This window comes from Gymnogyps californianus, chromosome 16 (assembly GCF_018139145.2).
Source record: "Gymnogyps californianus isolate 813 chromosome 16, ASM1813914v2, whole genome shotgun sequence".
Lineage (NCBI taxonomy): Eukaryota > Metazoa > Chordata > Aves > Accipitriformes > Cathartidae > Gymnogyps > Gymnogyps californianus.
In genome coordinates, this window is record NC_059486.1 from 15,800,888 (window position 1) to 15,821,035 (window position 20,148).

At 58.0% G+C, this 20,148-nt stretch overlaps 1 protein-coding gene across 1 annotated transcript in view; it reads left to right on the forward strand.

Moving 5' to 3' along the window:
* Nucleotides 1-20,148, forward strand: part of MYO18B (myosin XVIIIB) — a 73,790-nt gene that overhangs the window by 14,741 nt on the left and 38,901 nt on the right. Inside the window, exons 12-27 of the mRNA XM_050906967.1 lie at nt 2,125-2,295; nt 2,865-2,955; nt 5,271-5,463; nt 6,862-6,942; nt 7,442-7,589; nt 7,727-7,886; nt 9,133-9,316; nt 10,094-10,179; nt 10,215-10,294; nt 10,916-11,025; nt 13,931-13,996; nt 15,775-15,903; nt 16,209-16,352; nt 17,535-17,624; nt 19,415-19,534; nt 19,659-19,767. Of these exons, the coding sequence (XP_050762924.1) occupies nt 2,125-2,295; nt 2,865-2,955; nt 5,271-5,463; nt 6,862-6,942; nt 7,442-7,589; nt 7,727-7,886; nt 9,133-9,316; nt 10,094-10,179; nt 10,215-10,294; nt 10,916-11,025; nt 13,931-13,996; nt 15,775-15,903; nt 16,209-16,352; nt 17,535-17,624; nt 19,415-19,534; nt 19,659-19,767 (1,962 nt within the window). The remainder of the gene's footprint in view (nt 1-2,124; nt 2,296-2,864; nt 2,956-5,270; nt 5,464-6,861; nt 6,943-7,441; nt 7,590-7,726; nt 7,887-9,132; nt 9,317-10,093; nt 10,180-10,214; nt 10,295-10,915; nt 11,026-13,930; nt 13,997-15,774; nt 15,904-16,208; nt 16,353-17,534; nt 17,625-19,414; nt 19,535-19,658; nt 19,768-20,148) is intronic.

Here is a 20,148-nt window from a genome sequence, read left to right on the forward strand (position 1 = left end):
CTCCTCCGTCCGGAAGAGTTTGCACTGCGGCAGGCTGGGCTGAGCGGAGCCCCTCGCTTGTCCCGGGGCTGCTGGAGTTGCTGGTGTGGGATGCTGGAGTGGCTGGCGTGGGATGCCGGAGCGGAGCGGGCAGCATGGGATGATGGCTGCGGGAGCCCGGCCGGCAGGGCAGGTCTGTGCAGCCCAGGCCCCGCAGCCCCTCCGCTCCCCGGCGTGCAGCAGCGTGCAGAGATCTTCCGTCTGACGGGGATCAGCCTCTGTCCAGCAGTTCAGATGGAAACAAGTGAAAACAAAATAAATTAAAGCCCGGATTGTTAAGGCAATTCCTCTGCCTGCTCCAGCACAGCCCTTGATGACGGAGTTCAGTCAGAATAAAAAATAATGGGAAAAAATCAAAGGGGAAGGGAAAGGCAGGGATGACTCTCGTGGGCGTGCTGTGAAGCAGCCTCTCAGCCCCGGCCCCAGGGAACGTGGCCTTTTGCCGCTTTGTGCATCACCTCAGCCAGGAGCGGGGGATCCCGATCCCCCATGGGGCTGGCCAGGATGTGGCCGTCTCCCGCTCTCCATCCCAAACCCTCTCCCATGCCACCAGCCACCTGCTGTATTTTAAGGGCTCGTCTTAGCCGTGAGCCCCCGGGCTGGCTTCTCATCAGTCACCACCTAAAAGCACAACCCAGAGGTCTCTGGGCGACTTTGCTCATCTGCTCCCGTTTCTGCTCGTCCTTCCGTGTTCCTGAGCATGTGCCGGCCGGCTGCCTCCGCAGCACCTTTCCTTCCTGGATTTGTAAAAGGATTTATCCTGCAGATTGGTTCCCCATTGATTTTAATCATTAAGCTGGAATCGCTATTGCTGGATGTAGATAATGTGTGCCAGCTCTGCTTGCTGACGGCGCTGGGAGGAGCGCTGCTCTCGGGCTGACAGGGACGGCAAACATTGCTGAGGCTGGAGAAAGTGATCCGGGATTTTGAGGGATCGGTTCGTAATCCCATCAGCTTCCATCAACACATCTGCTGCTTTGCTCCACTGAAGCTCTTGAAATGCAGAACGTTACCGATGCCGTGCTGGCAGCAGCAGCAGTAGGTCGCATGGTCCACCTGGGTCCTGACTTGCTCTGAATTGCCTCAAAACATCTCCTTGGAGCAGGTCTCCTCTCTGCCCAGACTCGCTGGGCGGGTGGGATGCTCCGAGCACCTGGGGAGCACTGTAGTGGGGAAAATAGGTTCAAAAGCATTGGTTTGAGATTCTTAAAAGTTTTGAACTATCTTCTGACAAAAAAAAAAAAGTCCTCTTATGCTAAATGATTGCCCAAGGGACAAATCTGTCAACCTGTCTCGAGTCAGCCAGCCTTTAATATGATAAGTATCATGCAAAGCTGAGAAAATCCTTACAGCTGCTGTCAGCAGAAGCACGTGCGAAGGGAGGGCAGCCCCACGTACTGCGCGCTGCGGGAGCAGGAGCCGGGCGGGCCACCGAGACCAGGGCTGGTGCCGAGAGAGAGAGAGACGGGAGTTGTCCCTGAAGGAGAAGGGATTGCAGGAGGAGGCGGATGGACTTTAAGGAGGAAAAAGCTTTTCAGTTCAGTTAGTGATGTTATGCAGATGGGCAGTGAGGTAATGCTAAAACTCTTGCTAGCAGCCATGCCTTCAAGGTGGAAACTGTCTTTTGATGTGGGTTGATTTATAGCTGTTTTGCATCCTCGTCTCAGCCAAGCATCCAAGCGCTGCTGGGGGCAGAGGCCCCCTCCCTGCCCACGGGCACGGCTCCTGCCTGCTTTGCCCAGGGCATTTCCAGGCTGTGGTCTGCAGGGTCGTTGCTCTGAGTGGGTCAGGAAGGGCAGCGCCTGGCCTGAAACTGCCCGTTAGAGATGCGAGGGAAGGGCTGATCCAGCAGACTTGGGGAGATGGAAGGAAACTGGGGTGCACTGGTACAGCATCCCCACCCACCTCCCCGTCCCACGCTGCAAACAGCAGGCCTTTTGGGTTTTATTTTATTGTGATTTTGATTTGGGGGGGTTGCACGTGGGAGTGGGCAGGGATGTTTGCCGGAGGCGCCGAGCCTGCGCCCGGCTCCGCTGGGGCTGGCCCTGCCTGAGCCCTTCGTGCCCCCCACCTCCCTCTCCCCAGTGGGCAGGAAGCAGTTCATGAAATTCGAGTGTGCGAGCAATGCCGCAGAGGTGCTGGGCTGCGACCTGGAGGAGCTCACCACCGCCGTCTTCAAACACCACCTGAAGCAGATCCTGGCGCAGGTCACGGCGCAGGGCCACCGGCTGCCCCAGGCAGAGGAGAGCCCGGCAGGTACCGGGATGCTGCATCCCTTTTTCCTTTATTTATGGGTGATAGGGAAATGCTGTGCTCGGCGCTGCTCCGCACTCTGCGCAGGGAGAAGATGGAGGGCGCACTGCAGGGAGAGGCAATACTATAAACCTCAAATTAATATATGGATCTAATTCACGGAGGCAGATCCAGCATGCATGTGGTAGGGGGGGTGTGAGATATCGCCTGGCTTTAAGGTCAGCCTTTCCACTCCTGACTCATCCTCGGCGGCAGAATTACAGCCGGGCCCCTGCAAGTTATTCGGATAAAAGCAAGAACTTGCAGAACTGGCCTTTAACATGGCAATAGTTTTATTTCTTAAATATACGTTAGGCAGGAGGCACTACAGGAGCCGAAGGCAGGTGGGTGGATATGCACTGCTTGTGTAACCGGAGCGATGCCGTGCTTGGCAGGCGGAGGCTGGGAGCCGTGCAGGTTATCCTGCCCAGCGAGCGAGGGAATCCCCTGCTACCGGCTTGGCTCCGTGGGGGCTGAACTCGGCTGGAAATAAATGATGTGACTTTGCCTGCTCTTCTCTCTGCCTGTGCCAGGGCCAAAGATGACGGGTGTGGAGTGCGTGGAGGGGATGGCTTTGGGTCTCTACGAAGAGCTCTTTGCCGCGGTCGTCTCACTGATCAACAGGTACGGAGCTGCCGGGCGCCGCGCTGGGGGTGTCTGTAGGCGATGGCTCCTTCTCCTGGGGCTGCTGAAGAGGAACCTCTGCTGGGGGCTCTCCGGAGAGAGGCATGGAGCTGGCAACTGCTGCCTGCTGAAAAAAGAAAGTTATATGAAAATCTCCATCTGGGAGAGCACGCTGGCACTCGGGACCTTCCGCGGGCTGCCAGCCCCGCATGAGCCGGCACCGGGGACGAAGGGCCCCATGGAGCAGCAGTCTCTGTGCATCCGGGTGTTGCACGGGGTGGCACGTGTCCTACCCTCCTGCCAGCGCGGGCAGCCTGGCACAGAGACCCGGCACTGGCAGTGCCTGGCTGGCATCGCTTCTGCTGCAGCTGGTAAGCTGCCTGCCGGGAGGCAGCACCGCAAGCAGACATACCGAGCGTGGAGAGCAGGGCATCGCGGCGCTGAGAGGAGCAGCCCGGCTTCCTATTAAAAATAGATGTGACTTTGCAGGCCGAAATCAAGGTTACCAGTACGGGCAGAGCAATAAACCAGTCAGGAATCCCACAGCGAGCCCTGCAGATGTGTGGCAGGAGTCGCTTCGTGGTAAAAGCTTGATCGCAGGAGACGATCGAGATGTCAAGAGTGAGAGGGTCCGGCACCAGAGCAGCAGCCCTGGGAGGCTGCGTCTGCGTCCTGCGGCCGGGTGCTGGTGCGGCCGAGCAGGCGGCACCTTCCTCTGCCCCAGGGGCTTGTCCTCACTCTGCTTATTTCCATCTGGAGAGCCAGGATGGGAAGGACATCCTCTGTGGCCTGATGTATCTCTTTCTTCAGGCCGTGTAAATCTGAAATTGTCTACTTGGATAAATGGAATAATTTAACACCGGGGTAAGGATCAGGCCCCCAAACCGTTCCATTTTCTCAGTTCTGATGTGCAACTCAGTTTGTTGAAGTCAGCATCCACATAAAAGCTGGTGCCCAAAATACTCTGCGTTGTTACTGCAGGTTTATTTTAACCTGCAGTTATTTAACCTGCAGAATATTTTTATTGCAATTCCTAGCAACCACACTCCAAAGGGAAATTGCTGATGGTACTCAAAGGGCTGACAGAAGAGCAAAATGTTGCTCATTCTCCTGACTAACAGCATTAGCTTGGGATGTGTCCCGGGTCCCCTCTTCCCTTTAAATGTAGTTTTGTTTTGCCCGGCTCTATTTTCCACACCAGCACACCAAAGCCTATTAAACTGTTGCAACAATGATCCAGGTGAAGAGGCATGTTTCAGTGCAGCCATGAAAATGCTGTTTCCTCGGTGAACGTGAGTCTTTTCCACTCTGGCTGCAGGAGAGTGCTGCTATGAAATTCTGCAAGCAACTCATAAATATAGTTTTATTTCTTCATTCAACTCTGTGCTTTCATCGAGGTGCTGGCATCCTCAGTGCCCCGTGCCACCGAGGAGAAATGCATCTCCTTTAATCTCGCCGAAGCAGCGGCGGGCTGCCCTGCCGGCGGGGCTGCTGGGGAAGGGGCAGCACTGCAGCCGGTGAAGCAGCACAACGTGATGGCTCTTTCAGAAATGCGCATTAAAAACAATCTTAGAGGTTTCCCAGGGTCAGACTCCCTTGCTGTCCTTATCTGAAATACTGGGAATGGCTGCAAGCAACATTTGAAGACGTAAACAAGATTTCTGTTTCTCCCAAGAAGCCCCTTGATGTCTGCTTCTCAGACCACGCATGTTACGGGCTGCGGTTCCTGTTAGAGGTTTCCTCAGGAGCTGAACGTCAGCAGCTTCCCCTGTAAAAATGCCGCAGACGGCATGGCACAGCGCGGCAGCCGGGGCTTTGGACACTCCTGTTGTCCTCAGTGTTGGTGTCACGCACCGGTTTAGCCACTTTTCAAATCAACTGGTCCATCAAACTTAATACATTTGGATGAAGATGTAGTACTTTAAATAACTAGAGTGCCAGGATGGGGCCAAACGTGGGAAGGGCGGCATCTCATCCCACCCCACCATTAAGTGTTCGTTCGGCCGGGTCAGGAGCAGTCCATGCCATGTGTCTCCATCCAGGCTGGGAGGAGATGCTCGGCTTGAGTAGATTAAAGAAGAGGTGGGTGAAGCAAAAGGGACAAGCAAAGGAACCGTGCCAGGAGGTGCGGGTGCTCCCTGACAGGGGACACTGGGAGAAGGGGAGACGGGAAGCGCTGGGCTGGTCACTGCTACGTGGGATGGTGCCCACCCAGGGACGTGCACGTTGCAGGGAGGAGGCAGCGTCACCTCCGAAGGGAGAGCTGAGGTGCATCCGTGGGTAAAACCCGGTGGTGTGTGTGGCTCTTTCCCCAGGTCTTTCTCCTCCCAGCACCTTTCCATGGCCTCCATCGCGGTGGTGGACACTCCTGGCTTTCACAACCCGCGGCACCAGCGTGGCGAGCGAGCGGCAACTTTTGAAGAGCTCTGCCACAACTATGTGCACGAGCGGCTGCAGGCTCTCTTCTACGAGAAAACCTTTGTTTTGGAAATGGAGAGGTACAGAGAGGTGAGGAGCGAGGGCTGGGAGCAGCATCCCGGGGAGCAGCTTCCCAGCACCCGGGGATGGGGCTGCCTTTAACCCAACGGGTCCCTGTGCCCTGCCATGGTGTGACCCAATAACACACTCAGTAGCTTTAACGGGAGGGGTCTTGCAGAAATGAGGGGCCTGTACGGAGCAGTAGCCTTGAGCTGGGTCTCTCTTCCCCCCACTGTCCCAGTCACAGATCCTCTTGGGTGTTTCTGATGTGCCAGAGATGCCAGGCTGTCTTGGCATCTCTTTGGGCATGCTTGTTCCAGCTGAGGAGGCTTCATGCCCTTCTGTTGGTGCAGCTGAGTTTTTCCTCAGGTGATGAATAATAGAGAATAGAAAGGAAAATGATAAATTATTGCAGAAATAAGCTGCTGAAAAATCTACAAGCAGAGATGAACTTACTAGGCTTGCAGAAGTTACTTTAATACCTCTAGCCCTGGGAAAATAGTTGAATTCCCGTGGCTTAATATTCATACATCACTTGCGCCAAGTAAGTATATATGTGCTCTTCACTAGTGATGAATATGTAGTTACTGGCTCGGCTTGAAATGATGGTGGGCTCAGCAGGCTCGCCTTGCCTTGGCTTTGTTGCTGGCTGAGGACGGCTGCCCTGGTGCAAGACATTTCCCTGTGAGCCACGGGACTGCAACTGCGAGCCCGAGCCCCAGTGACCCATTTACTCCCAGAGCTGGGTCACACATGAGGGTGACAGTGGCACACGCCTTTGGTACGAAGGAACTCGGGCCCCGCTGCTGCTTTCTGCTCCACCTGCACGCTCAGGCTGCAAACCTGAATCCCTGAGCAAAATGTCCCCATGTTACCATGGAGAGACGTTAAAGCTCTTGCTGAACATCCCCGGTTCACACGGGAGCAAGAGCAAACTGTGCTTACCCTGCCCCTCCCGGGGGGCTCCCCGCGTACCCCAGGGCATGGTGCGGGGGGGGCGGGAGGGGGTGCAGGGGAGCCCTGCAGCCGGGGGCTTGCAGCCTGAAGCCCTTGTTTGAGAAAGGGAAACAATGCCTGCAAGCTGCAAATTAAACAATTGATTGTGTTCTTGGTGCTTTCTTGTTAAGTCTTCAGTTATTATCATGTCCATGATTTATGCAGCTTGCCTGACATCCACAAAGCACTGCGGAAGCCCCTTGGGCACGGTGGTCCCGACAGCCCTGCCCGCGGGGGCAGATGGAGCCGTGCCTCCGTGTCACGGCGCGGGTGTCTCCGGTGGCTGCTCTGCTCCCCCAGCGTCGGATCCCCGCAAAGCTGAGCGGGAGCAGGGCCCGCACCATCTTCCTCCCCCTCCATGCAAACCTATCTCCTCTTGGCTTTCAGATGCCAGACCATGACTGAAGCAAGCTTTTAAATAATGTTTTCCAGGAAAATGTTGAGGTGTCTTTTGATCTTCCAGAGCGCTCTCCACTGGCCACGCTGTCCATCATCGACCTGAGCTCCTCACAGGTAACCTGTCCCCGTGGCCACGGTGGGAGCTGGTTGCTCTGGCCGTGCTTGAGGCATCCTCCTGCTCAGAGGAGTGAGGATTTCAGAGGCAGAGTGGGACCTCGTGGTGTGTTTTCCACAGAGCAGCCTGGGGTGTTGCAGGGGAGGGCACAGCATCAATCAGGACCTTTTTGGCTTTTTAAAATACAAGCACCCATCCTGGTCAAGCCCTGCACCTCGGGCACCCCTCCCAGCCTGGCTGCAGAGCTGGGATGACTGGCCCCTCTGGGACACCGTGTGACTGCGGAGGTCTCAAGGGTGATGTCCAGAGCGGGATCAGGCCAGGAGGGTTTCCTGATCCGGGTCTGACTGGTCTGGGGCAGGGGATACATTTGGGCAGAGGTGGTGGGGAGCAGGCTGGGAGCGAGGTGGGAGCCGGCTGGCATGGCTGTGGCTGGAGCTGGCTGCCCGCAGCCCTCCTGCCCCTTCCCCATCACCGAGGGCCGTCTCCCTTCGGCAGCCGCAGGTGCTGCCTGGCAGCCCGGGGGCCGATCGCAGGGGGCTATTATGGATCCTGGATGAGGAGGTGCTGATCCCATGCTCCGGGGATGGCACTGCCTTCGACCGCCTGTGCTCCTACTTCGCCACGAAGGGACCCGACCAGGAGGGTAAGTTCGCGTCAGCTCAGCCGCCCATCCTTTGGCATCGCCGTTTAGCTTTGGCAATTTAAGCAACCGTGTAGCAAATTAAACAGCTCACCAGGCTTTTCTTCTCGGGCGATTCTGGGGTGCCGTCGCTATTGCAGGGGACGGCTACATGCGCAAGTGCGAGCAGGCGCTGCACTTCGAGATCTCCCACCAGCTGGGCACGGACCCCGTACGCTACGACCTCACGGGCTGGGTCAGCAAAGCCAAGCTCAACCTCTCAGCACAAAACGCCATCCAGGTGCTGCAGCGGTCCAAGGTGTAAGTACGAGGGAGGTGACACGGCACCGGCGGTCATCCCCGTGCCCGTGGGAGTGGGTTGGGGATGACCTCGCCGTGAGCGGAGTTGCTCCAGCTAGGGCTGGAGATTGCAAACCTGCCCCAGCTCCGAGAGACCATTCATGGTGGGGAAGGCAGAGGGTTGTGTGGGGCATCCCGACAGAGAGGAGAGGACCCATAGCCTGGCTGAGGTCAGAGGAGCCGCAGGCAGCCAGGGTGGGCAATGGCCTTGGTGCTGGCTGTAAGGGGTCCCTGCCTGTCCCCCCACCTCCTGCCCAATGCACAGCCCAGGGGACGGAGCTGATCTGGCCTCGGGTGGGCAAGGAAGGGATGGGATCTTGAGCGGATCCCGTCTGCGGGGCAGCCCGAGGCACCTGCTGACACCGGCGTTGCATTGCCGGAGTCCAGCTCTGCCTGGGGGAAAAACTGCAAGAAAGCCAGAAAAAACCACAGCTTTCAACCCAGCTTTATGGGAATCCTGAGAGTTTAGTTAAGGTGGGGGGAGCAGATGTCAAGTGATTTGACTTACAGCCATCAAGCCCCGGGCTGACTGACAGCCAGATGTACACGTTTTGATCGCAGTAGACGCTACAGAGCAAGCTGGTGAATAATGCCGCGGCGAACAGCTTTCCGTCAAAGCTGTCTGGATTCCTTGAGTCAGCAGATCTGTGCCATTGACGTTTCAGTGGGGGTCCCCTCCTGCAGGCGTGGGCAGTGGGGGGGACGGGGGGCACCGGGGGGACCCTGCGATGTCCTTGGCTCCGCACTGAGTGGGGTTGGGCGTCCAGCATGGGTCGGGGCCGCTAGACATCGCCGGCCAAGGGCAGCTCCCCGTGCAGCAACCGTGCGGGTTTTCCCCACCGCTTCGAGGAACCTTGTAAACTAAATTGGAATTGAAATGTAATCGAGCTGCTGCAGATGTCTCCGCACATGGGATGATTTTAACCTTCTGCTTAAACACTCCCAGCTCATTTTGTTTCAGGCTTCAATTCGGGAAAGTTTTAACAGCGGTGAACAGCTTGGTGCCCGAACTAGAGAGGAACAGAGGGGGTGGGGGGTGTCCTGGCACCCTGCTCTGCTCCGCAGCTGGGTGCCCTCTGCGGCAGCACCAATGCTGAGTTTGGGGCACCGGGCATTGCATCTCCGTTGAAGGGGCTGGGAAGCAGAGGTTCCCCGGCACCGGCACCGCTGTGGCCCCACCGCCCCGTCTCATTGCTCGCCCCGACAGAGATGCCGTGAAGGAACTGGTGTTGCCGCGCTCGCGGGCGCCGCTGGCCTGCCGTGCCGTGGCGGGGCTGGAGGGACGCTCCCAGGCAGTCCTGCACCGCAACGGCTGTGTGAGGAAGACCTTTGCCAGCAGCTTCGCAGCCGTGAAGAAGAGGTCGGTGTGTGCTCAGCTCAAACTGCAGGCGGTGAGTGCGGGCACCGGGACCCTCGTGGCTGCGGGTCGGGGTGTTGGCAGCACTTGCGTGTCCTGACCCCACACTGAGACCCTGCCTTAGACACACTCCTCCTTAGCGGGGAGCCCCGTACCCCCCAGCAGGCACCTCCTGCACCACGGGGCTGGGGGTTACCATTGCAGCTCTGTGTCCCGCAGGGCTCTTGGCCCAGGATGCCGCTCTGGCTGCGGGTGGCCACAAGCCTTCCCAGCACCGCTGTCCCTCAGGGAAAGCATCTCAGGCAAACAAATCGTAAAGCAGATTACACACGCACCTTGCTGTGCTGCCGCTTAATCCTCTTAAGCTCTCAGACGAGTAGACTAGCCCTCCGTGCTGGGCATGTGCCAAGCTCCCGCTGATCTCAGCCATAATTAGGTGCCTAAACTCTCTCGAGGAGATGAGGCTCAGTCTCCGTAGACTCCCCGGCCAGCCCGCTTTGTGGTCCTGGCTGTCCCTGGCAAACCCCCTCCCAGCAACCCTCAACCCTGGTAACTTTTTGTAGCCCATCAAGCGAAAACATGGGACATTAGGAGGAAGGGTCCCGCTCAGCATCTGTGACCTGCACCTCGGGCTCCCTTCTCTGACCGAAGCTGTTGTTCCTAACATGCACCTGAGCTTTGAGGGCTCTGAGAGCAGCTCCTTTACCTGCCCAGACACCCAGCGGAGGGTGCACAGGGAGCGTTTCCCACTGCCGCCATGTGCTGCCCCTTTGCCCTGCTCCATCCCCGCTGACCTCTGCTTGCCTGGCAGGACGCGCTCACGAACCTTCTCCGACGGTCCCAGCTGCACTTTGTCCACTGCCTCCTCCCGGGAGCGGGGATGGAGGGGGCGGAGGGGCCGGTGCCTCGGCCCCCCGCGCCGCCCGACGCAGCCCTGCAGCTGGATGTGCGACCCTGCGAGCCCAGCTGGAGGGGACCCAGCTCCTGGATGCCCTGCGCCTCCACCGCATCGGTACGCCCCGGCCCTCCACCGCTGCCGTGTGCCGTGCCGGTCCCACCTGCCGGTGCTGCCCCGCCGGCGGCTCAGCCCTTCCACGCTTTGCTCATCATCTGCCTCTCGCCAGTCCCACTTCAGAAACCCCCCCGGTTTTTATTGCTGCTTTTTGCAGAGGTTCCCAGCCTCTCTCCTGCCCGCAGCCTGCGGTGCTGCCGGGTGGCACGGCCTGAGCACAGCGGCTGCAGCTCCAGTGGGGTTCCCCCGTGCTCCCCTTGGAGCATCCATGCATCAGGCTGGACCTGCACCGACTGCGGTCACAGTCCATGCAGGGGGAGAGGAATCCATGCAGGAGGCCCAGGGGCATCTCCTGTGTGACACGAGGTGCTGGGATGGCACCTGGCTACCTCAACCGCATCTCCGCTGCTTCTCCACTCCCTCTGCCCTGCCCACGCTGCAGGGGTTTCTCTCCGCTAAGGGCAGCTCCCCCGGTCCCCAGAACCCGCAATGCCTTTTGCTGTGTTCAGGACGTGCCACCCTTTGCAGCAGCCCCCACCGCCGGTTCCCTCCCCAGCATTTCGGTGCAAGCCACGTGCCCCTGGGCTGGCACGGCCCCCAGCGATGTCCGTCTGCCCCCAGGGTATGCGGATCGCCTGCTCCTGACCCAGTTCCGACGGCGCTTCCAGGTCCTGGCTCCAGACGTCATGAAGAAGTACACCTCTGCCTACGAGGTGCCGGATGAGAGCAAGGTGCGTGCCGGGCTGGCCTGGGGAGTGCAGGCTGAGAGCCCCACGTGGGGCTGTGCCGGTGCCGGAGCTCCTCCATCCCTCTCCAACGCGGTGGGGCTTTCTTTGCAACGAGGAGCAATTCCTGGAGCTCCCTGCAGGCAGCCCCTGCGCTGGCATTGCCTGTACTCTGTGTGAGCCTGGCTATTCTCTCTGCAAACGAGCTGGGTCATACCAGCATCTCCCTGCCCTGGGCAGGAGCTACTTCCCAGTCCCTGCCTCCCTCAGGCATTTGGTGCTGCTGATATTATTCCTTTGGCTGCTGGAGGGTCCATACCCGCAGGTCTGTGGGCTGCCGAGCTCCGGCTTCTCCCGACAGCTGTGGGCGACGCTCCTTTGCTCTGTTGCTGCAGGACCTGCCATGGGTGGGAGCGCACATCTGGACAGCTGTTGAGGAGCTTTGGTAGCAGCGTTGTCAGTGCAGGTCTGGGGGTTTCTTAAATGTGAGGCCGTCCTCAGGAACTAGGGACAAAGGAGAAAACCCACGTTCTGCAAGGCTCAGGGTAGCACACCATCAGTCGCAGTGCTGCTGAGAAACAGCGACTGGGTTTGGGAGTGTGCGGGTCAGCCCGCAGGTCCGGGCTCCGGCGGTCGGAGCTCCCTAGCAGTGACCCGGAGTGATCTGGCAGCGGGGCTGCGTCCTGCGTGGGTGCAGCCTCGTGCAGCGCTGGGTTGCAGCGGCTGGCTTTGCATCCTGCTCCTCTTCACCCTTCCCACGCGTGCCCGAGCACGGAGGGACGTGGGTCCTCCAGCAACCTGGCAGGGCAGCCAAGCTCTGCTCTTCGTCCCGGAGTTTCTCCCCCCGAGGGCTGTTTTTGCAAAGGCAGTAAACATGCCTGGCGTGGGCTGCATTTGCCAACGTTATTGCACCTTGGAGAGGACTTGGAGAAATCAGCCTGGAAATGAAGCCTGTTATTGCTACTTTTTAATACTCAAGAGGAAATGGCTTTGAAAATCCTGCTTGCTGAGGGCTGTGCCTGGGTCCTCCGGTGCTCTGGCTGCATGCCTGGTAGGTCTCGTTTTGCAGGGCAGGGCACAAACTGTGGGACCGGAGGCATGTGTGGAGGGCAGGATCCGTGCATTGCTCTGGCCCGGCGTGGCGGCACCCCATCCTTCACCCTAGCTCCCCCAAAAACCAGCTGGCCGAGGACAAGCCAGCATTCCCAGGGACCCAACAGAGCAGGGAGCACATGGAGGTTCCCCAGGGACAGGGCATCACCTGCCTTCAGACACCTGTAAAGCAGCAGCCCAGGGTGACTCCTCACCTCGTCCTGCGAAGCCTGAAAGTCAAAGGAGCTCAGGAAGGAAGACGGAGATTTGCCAGTTTTATTTGTTTCATAATAAATTTGTAGCAAAAGCTGAGGAGAACCGCCCTTGCCCCTGGAACAGGCTACGAGTGAGCCGAGAAGCACTGAGAGCCGGGAAGAGCCGAGAGCAGATGAATTAAACATGGGCACGTGCTCGGTTGTGCAAACTGCCAGCCAGCGTGTGCAAATTCAGTTAAGACCTCGGGATTTAATAAGACAAGTTTGACAGGCGGAAAAGGTCAATATTGTTATTAAATGCTGTAAGGAGGCAGAGGGTGCCTCGTCGGCAGCGTGTAAGCAGAGGATTTGAAAAATCCCATCCTCCCTGCCACACAGTTTTGTTAGCTGGAGTCTGCTTCCCGGTAAGCTGCATTAACTCGGCCGCTGGAGCACAAGAGATGCTTGTCTGTAGCGAGGGTGACAGTGCAGCAATAACCGGCCCTGTGCTCGCGCCGGCCCCGCTGCTGGGGATGGGATGGGATGGGATGGGATGGGATCGCCCCGCACAGCCCTGTGCCTGGCCCCAGTCCCAGCAGTGCCGCTGGAGCGGGGCACAGCCGCGGTGCTGGTGCTTCCTCGCCTCCGCACACGGTTTCATGCACTGTGGCGGTCCGTACCCCCGTGCACTCGCGTGCTCCATCCCGGCCTCGCCCCGGTGCGTGCACGGCTGCTGGCGAGGGCTGGGGGTGCAGTTCTGCTACAGCAAGGTGCTCCCGGGGCCGTGGCGAAATATTTCTCACGTGGGTTTGTCCTTCGTGGAGGAGAGGCGTGAGGCTGCCAGAGGATGTTGTATGGAGTGAAGTATTAGCAGAGGATTTTTGTTACAATTTCTGTAGCTCTGGGGTTTTCAAATCATCCGTTCATCCAGATAGTGTTTGCTGCCCTGGGGAGATGTATGGTATTGCTGGCTGTTACGTTCGCATGTCCATCCAAAGCTCAGAGTAATTGAGTTCAGGCTTCTTCTACAGCTCAGGACTAATCTCCTGCTTGCCTCCCCGTGGGGGCTCAGCTCTGTGCCGGCGGGCTCAGGGGGGAACTCGGTGCTTTCCCCCCGGCTTTTGGCTCCATGGGCCGAGCTGTTGGCGAGCCGGGCAGGAGGGGAGCACCGAGGGCTCGCAGCTACACAGCGCAGTTGGACCCTGGCTGGACGGTGCCGGGACGGGCTCTCGCCCTCCTGAGTAGCCTCCTTCCACAGCCGCCCGTGCGTCGGGGTCCTTCCAGACCCGGGATGGCAGCAAAAGGGGGAAAATCTTGCATGCAGCTGCAGATCTCCCCTCCCCATCCTGCCAAAAGCCTCCAGGGCAGAAAGTCCTTCTGGCACCAGGACTCGGGGCTGGGGCAGCCGTTTCGGAGGCTGCTCTCGGGCTGGGTGGGTGTGCTTTTGCATGGGGAGGAAGAAGCGAGCACGCAGCTGGATGCACCCTTACTGGGTGCCCATAAGCTGGATGCACCCTTACTGGGTGCCCGTAAGCACCGGGGGTCTCTGCGACCCCGTTTCAGCAGGCTCATACCAGGGTGTAAATGTTTTCTGAGCGATTCCGTGATGTGCTCCTTCTCCGCAGGCTATAGAGGAGCTCTTCCAGGCGCTGGATCTGGAGAAGAAGAGCGTCACCATAGGACGCAGCCAGGTACGACGGCTCCGGTCTCTGCTTCCCCGTTGCTCTCGGCGCGTCTGGGCACAGCCAGCCCCATGCCAGGCGCTGCCAGTTGCCCAAAGCTTCCCAAACTGGAGAGAAAGCCCCTCCTCCGCTGCTCCCCGCAGCGCCCAGCTGGGCTGGGATACCGAGCCTTGCCAAAAATCAAAGCGGAAGGCTCCTAATTCACATTTGAAAGCATTACCCTGGGTTAACTCTGTACCTAATTATCGGAATCTGGCCCCTCGTGGCATTTAAGTTCCTAATTACCTTAGATGTGTCATGGGAGTAAATGGGGCTTGGGCAGCTCATGGTTTTGGTGGGCTGGGGTTAGCACTCTGCTGAGCCGGGCAGCTGCAGGTGCAACAGTTGTCGCAGCAACAACATTTGAACTTAAATGCAATAATCTCAAAGAAAAATTAATTTTGCATGCGTGCTTGCCTTCAGCTCTCGGAGTCTATAAAGAAAGAATTCATGAAACGGTTCTGTGGAGCAAAATAACTTTCTTTCATCCTGCACAGTGCAGTTTGCAATTATCTCTTCTATGAAACCCTTGTACTTAATCAATAGCGTGATAGCAGCTCCAGTCGCATCTTGTTATAGAGGAGTTAGTTTTGCCATCGCTTTGAGCATTGATTTTGTACTAACTTCTAAAACTCTCTGGCTTGTGAAGTTAATACAGACATTAATGAGACAATCAAATAGGTGGTGGAGCAATCATAGCATTATCTCAAGAAAGTGAGTTTCCTTGGAATTGTTCTTTGATTCAATTTGGCATCTTTAAAACGCAGCTCTTTAAGTATGCCACCGGCTTCACAAGTGTAATTCAGTTTTTATTAAAGCTATATTATGCAAATGGCGCACAGTAGTCGGGAGCGATTGGTCCCGTATCCCGAGAGCTTCGCCAGGCAATGACCGAGAGATATCTTACACTCTGAGAGATCGATACCGGGCTAAATTCGATGGCATCAGCAAATCTGTACCATTTATGAGGTGTTTCTGACAGGTTCAGTTAAAGAAAATGATGTGGTTAGTTTTGTTTTTCCTATTGTCAGCTGGCATCTTTGCTGTATCTGTGAGTATCTGTGCGTATGCTGTCAGAAATGCCGTTGCCAGCAGAGGTAGCCCCGCTGTCCTTGCAGCGGGTGGGAAATGGGCAGTGGCCCACGGAAGGAGTTTTGAGGACTTGCAGCTTCTTGTGATGGTTGATGCCCATGTCAAAAAGGAGGAGTGAGAGGAGGCAGGGACAGAGAGCAAATGCCAGCCTGCGCGCGGTGCGAGGGCCAGATCCCGAAGGGCAATCAGCAGCCCAGTCCCCGGGGAGCCCGTGGGACCTGGGCAGCCCCATACGCCCCGTTTCAGCGATGCCCACGAGCAGGAGATGGAAGGGTGGGTGGAAGGTGCTCTCTGGGATGTGCAGCCATCCTGCTGCTGGGCTCGGGGACGGGATGGAGCCAGGACACAGCTCCTTCTTGCTGTCCCATGAGTGTCCCCAGGGAGGTCGGTGCTGGGGCTGCCTTGGGTGCCGTCGTGGCACAGGGCAGACAGACGCGTTGTGGGTTTGGCCAGGTAGGGCTGGAGTCCTCTTCCAGCCCGGCATTTTGGGCTGGTGCAGTGGTCACGCTCGCTGGTCCCGGCCGGTCCAAGGACCTTTGGTGTCCTGCAGTTCTCAGGGGAGGCTGCCGGGTGTTAGCCAGAAATAGGTCCCGCTGGCTGCAGGCAGGTTTCAGACCCCATCCTGGGGGTGTGTAACCTCCATTGCTTGCTCTCAGGTTTTCCTGAAGCCGGGGGTCATCTCCAGACTGGAGAAGCAACGTGACAAGCTGATAGCCCAGAAGATGATCCTGCTCCAGGCTGCTTGCAAGGGCTTCCTCAGCCGTCAGAAGTTCAAGAGGTTGAAGGTATCCATCCTGTGGGTCGTGGATACCCTGTGCACTGGCTCTGGCTGCTGTAGAGGGTCAGTGCTGCTGTGATATGGCCCACAGCATCCAAATTACAGCTCTTTTGAGCAGAGCAGGCTGCTCCTTTGAAGGGTACCTGCTTTGCCCTGCCCCGTGGGCAGCCATGAGATGCCATGCTGCCATCCCCTGCGGTGCAGAGCTCCTCTGCCACCTCATCCCTCTGCAGCCCAGTGCCCCAGCCTGGTCCTTCCCAGCGGGCTCGGTCATGGCTGGGTGAGGGCACTGCCGGCTGTGTCTCTCCGCAGATCCAGCGCCTCGCCGTCCGCTGCATCCAGAAGAACCTGGTGGTCTTCCAGGCGGTCAGGCACTGGCCTTGGTGGCAGCTGCTGAGCCGCGTGCGGCCCTTGCTCAGCGTTAACCTCGTGGAGGAGCAGCTCCGTGCAAAAGAAGTATGCACCAAGCGATGGGATGGGATGGGATGGGATGGGATGCTTTAGGGGCTCTGCCTGGTGGGTCGGTCAAATTGGAAGTCACTTCTGCCAGGCCAGAGATGTTTTTCTGGCCATCCAGAAGTCATCATCTGTTCTTAGCACTGCATTGTTTGCCCCGAGTAATGTGTTTTGCAGAGCTGTGGAAGGAGAAATAACTCTCCTTCTTCCTTAGAGGGACAGTAGCAAATGCACCACGTCCCCGCAGCCGAAGCCCCGTCCCAGGGCCACGGCTGCCCTGCTGCCCTCCCCATGCCCTGCTGCAAGCTCTCCGGGCCTGGGTCCGCTGAGCCGAGCCCCTTGGGGATGGGTGCCCCACATCAGTCTGTGGGACGACAGATGATGAGCAGCTAAACGCATCCTTGACGCAGGGAACTCTGCTCCATACTGTCGCCAGAGCTGTGCTGGCTTCCACCTGCGCTGCCACTGGTGATGGGAGATGTTAGTGGGCATTTGCTGACCCGGGAAAGGCACCTTTCGCTGCTCCGCACCATCTGAGACCTGCACTAAATTCTTAGTCCGTCTTCCCTGGCATCCTGTTCCTCCTCTTGCCTTAGTGAGGTTTTAACAAGATGTTTTCAGGCTGGTTCAGACGAAATAAAAGCTGCCCAAGCCTCTGTTTCTCTCTCCGAACCCGCCTGGGATGCATCAGGCCCCATCACCCGTTAACCTCTGTTTTTATCACAACTCTGCACGTTCTGCTTCTGCTCAGTGTTGGACATCAAAGCAGGACAAGGCTGCACCAAGCAGCTCTTTCTGCTGTTACAGTCAGGCTGCCTGAAAAAGGATCACAGAAAACAATGTGCCTTTGCAACCGCTCTGTGATAGCCTGCCAGGGCCCCAGGAACGCTCCACGAGCAAAATTCAGACATTTGGCTGCTCATCCCAGGCTTTTGAGGTTTGCTTCTTTCTCATAAAATGTGCTCTGTACGCACACCAAAGCTGACATTCCCTCCGATGAAATTCACGTCAGGAGCTGTAGTCTCGGCAATTTGCAGTGAGCAGCCTTCAAAGTTGCCTGGTAAATTTTATTAATAAGGCAGCTATGTCTCTCCCACTTATTTTTAACAGAAAACGAGATTTTCATAAATAAACTGAGGATGCTGGAGCTCTCCATGTGTGTTTTTTGGCAATCTTCCCTAGGAGGAGCTGGCGGCACTGAGAAGGAAGCTGGAAAAATCCGAGCAGGCGTGCAGTGAACTCAGGCAGACCGCGGAGAAGCTGGAGAGCAAGGTAGAGCCCGAAAAAAGCCTCTGCCGCGACCCTGCTTGGTCGAGTTGGAAACGAAGCAATATTGGGATAAATACGACCACGAATTACATTCCAGCAGGACGAGCCGTGGTCAGCAGAGGGTTGGGCAGGGGCCGGCTGCTGAACTGCCGGCAGAGTGACCAGAGCCAGAGGTGGTTCTCCGTGCAGGACCCAGCCGGGCTGCGGTGCCCGACTGCAGCACCCAGGGCCAGCATCGCTGCAGGGTGCCTGCTGGGTGGGATCCTGCCTGCCAGAGCAAGGGGTCCCCCCAGGGTCTGCACCCGGAGAGCTGCTCAGATGCCCTGGCAATGGGCCATTCCCGGGGGTGTCCCCAGGGAAAGCCTCATGTCCCCTCCAGCAAGGACGGACGTCACCTCGCGCTGCCACCGGCACGGCGTACGAGGCTGAAAAGCGGCAGTGCGAATGTCATCCCTTCTGCTGACGACAGGGTATAATTAGAATGGGAAATTACATACAGATGTATCATGTTCTCATTCCGCTCTCAGGACTGCAGGCTCGCCGACCTCTGCAGACACCAGAAGTGACTTAATTTAATGGGACGAATGGAGACAGCACGCAGGAGAAGTGTCCTGCCCGTCCCATGGCTCCGAGCGTGACCCCACCATGCGCGGTGCTCGGGGGGTGGCAGCTTCTGGACAGCCGCTCGGCCACCCCGTTGTCCATGTTGGAAGGGACTTGGAGGCATGTTGGGGACCACATGCATCCCCGGCCGGCTGCTGGTCCTGTGCAGAGTCCCCCCTAGGATGCACGGCTCCTCTGTGATTGCAGCTGGGGTTTTGTTAAGCACTGGGAGGAGAAGGAGCTCCCAAGTTTGCTATAAATACCTTGGGTTTACCCGGCTCGCTGGGCTGCAGTGCTCGCCCGTCGCAAGGGGTGGCCGAGCTGTGGTCTGGGTGTACCGCTGCAGCTCTGGGTAATGGTACCAACAGCCCTGAGGCCAGGGACCCTGTTCTCAACGGGAAGCAGCTAAAGATGATGTAGCTTAAGCTCCCTGTTAAAAATGAAATTGCACCCACAAGGCTGGGAGTGCTGAGCGAGGCCAAAGCCTCAGGACAGATCTAGAAAAATGCTGGCTCCCCAGGGAAAGGAAACCTATGGAGTTTATTTACTGAGTTAAACTTGTTGGAGCCCTTAAGGAGCTTGTGTAGCATGCCTGCAAAATGTGAGGTGCCTTAAAATGCTGTCAGACGGAGGAAAAGGAGCATTGGAAGCCTGCGTGTTCCTGCTGGCCCTGCCGCCTCTGCAGCCCCTCGCTTGGCTGGCCGAGCGAGAGGGACCGTGTTCACCTCTGCTTTGCAGAAAGTGGAATTAATTCTCTGGATTAATAATTCCCCCTTCATTCATCTGCTTGTTGTTGCGAATGAAATTTAATGTTAATCAACTAGAACAGTGCAGAAATCTGATGAGCCCTGCCTGCAGCGCACTGCAGGCAGCATGGTGCAGGCAGCACGCTGCTGGTGCCAGCTGCCGACTGGGCAGCCGTAGCGGGCAGCTGCCTTGCCGCAGGCAGCCATGCGAGGGGTGCAGCCACAGGCTCCAGCAGCAGTTGCTCTTTGCTGGGCACTGCCAATGGGAGCCTGGGTTCCCACTGGTGACACTGGTTGGTGATGGTGTGCACTTACCACGTCCCCTAAGCACAGGCAGCTGCCAGATGAGACCAGTCAGGACACTCGGGTCGATGTGCGACGGCCAGTCCCCCCTGAGCCAGCGTGCACGGTGATGCCCAGACTGACTCCCCATTGCCCCCCCAGATCATCGACCTGACGACGGAGCTGTCGGACGAGCGGTACAAGGGCGACGTCGCCTGCCAGGTCCTGGACGGGGAGCGGGCAGAGAGGCTGCGGGGTGCCCGCGAGCTGCAGGAGCTGCAGGTAGGAGAGCCCCGAGCCATCGGGCCGTGCTGGTGGCGGTGCCTCCCTCTCGGCACAGCCTTGCTGGACCCGAGTGCCCTGGAGCCGGGTAAAGCTGCTCCCTTCCTTCCCTGGGTTTCCCCAGAGCAAACACGAGCAAGTGCAGAAGAAACTGGAGTTGGTGGAAAAGCAGCTGGAAGAGACCCAGCAGCTGGTTCAGTTGCGTGAGATGAAGATAAGTGGCTCTGGAGGAGGTAGGAGCGTCCCTCCAGGGACGATGCATGCTCTGGGCATCCAGCCTGACCTGTGGGGCCAGCACGGCCATCCCACCGGGGCAGCAAAGCCTCTTGCAATGGGCAGAGGTTTGCCCCCCCCAAGCAGTGCTGCTTCCCCAGCCCCTGGCCACCCCAGTGTGTTTTTGGCACCTCAACATTCTGCATTGCTCATCCAGCGGGAGCTGGCAGCGACAGCTCGGTCGCACACAGCTCTGGCTCTTGCACAGGGCTGGGAATGCAGGCAGGGATTCTGCCTAAGGGTGCTGCCGGCGCTTGCTGGCACTGCCCAGCACTCCCGGCAGCTCAAAGTGTGTTCGAAGCATGTTTTGGAGTCATGAGGAGGCTGCTAAGACACAAGTG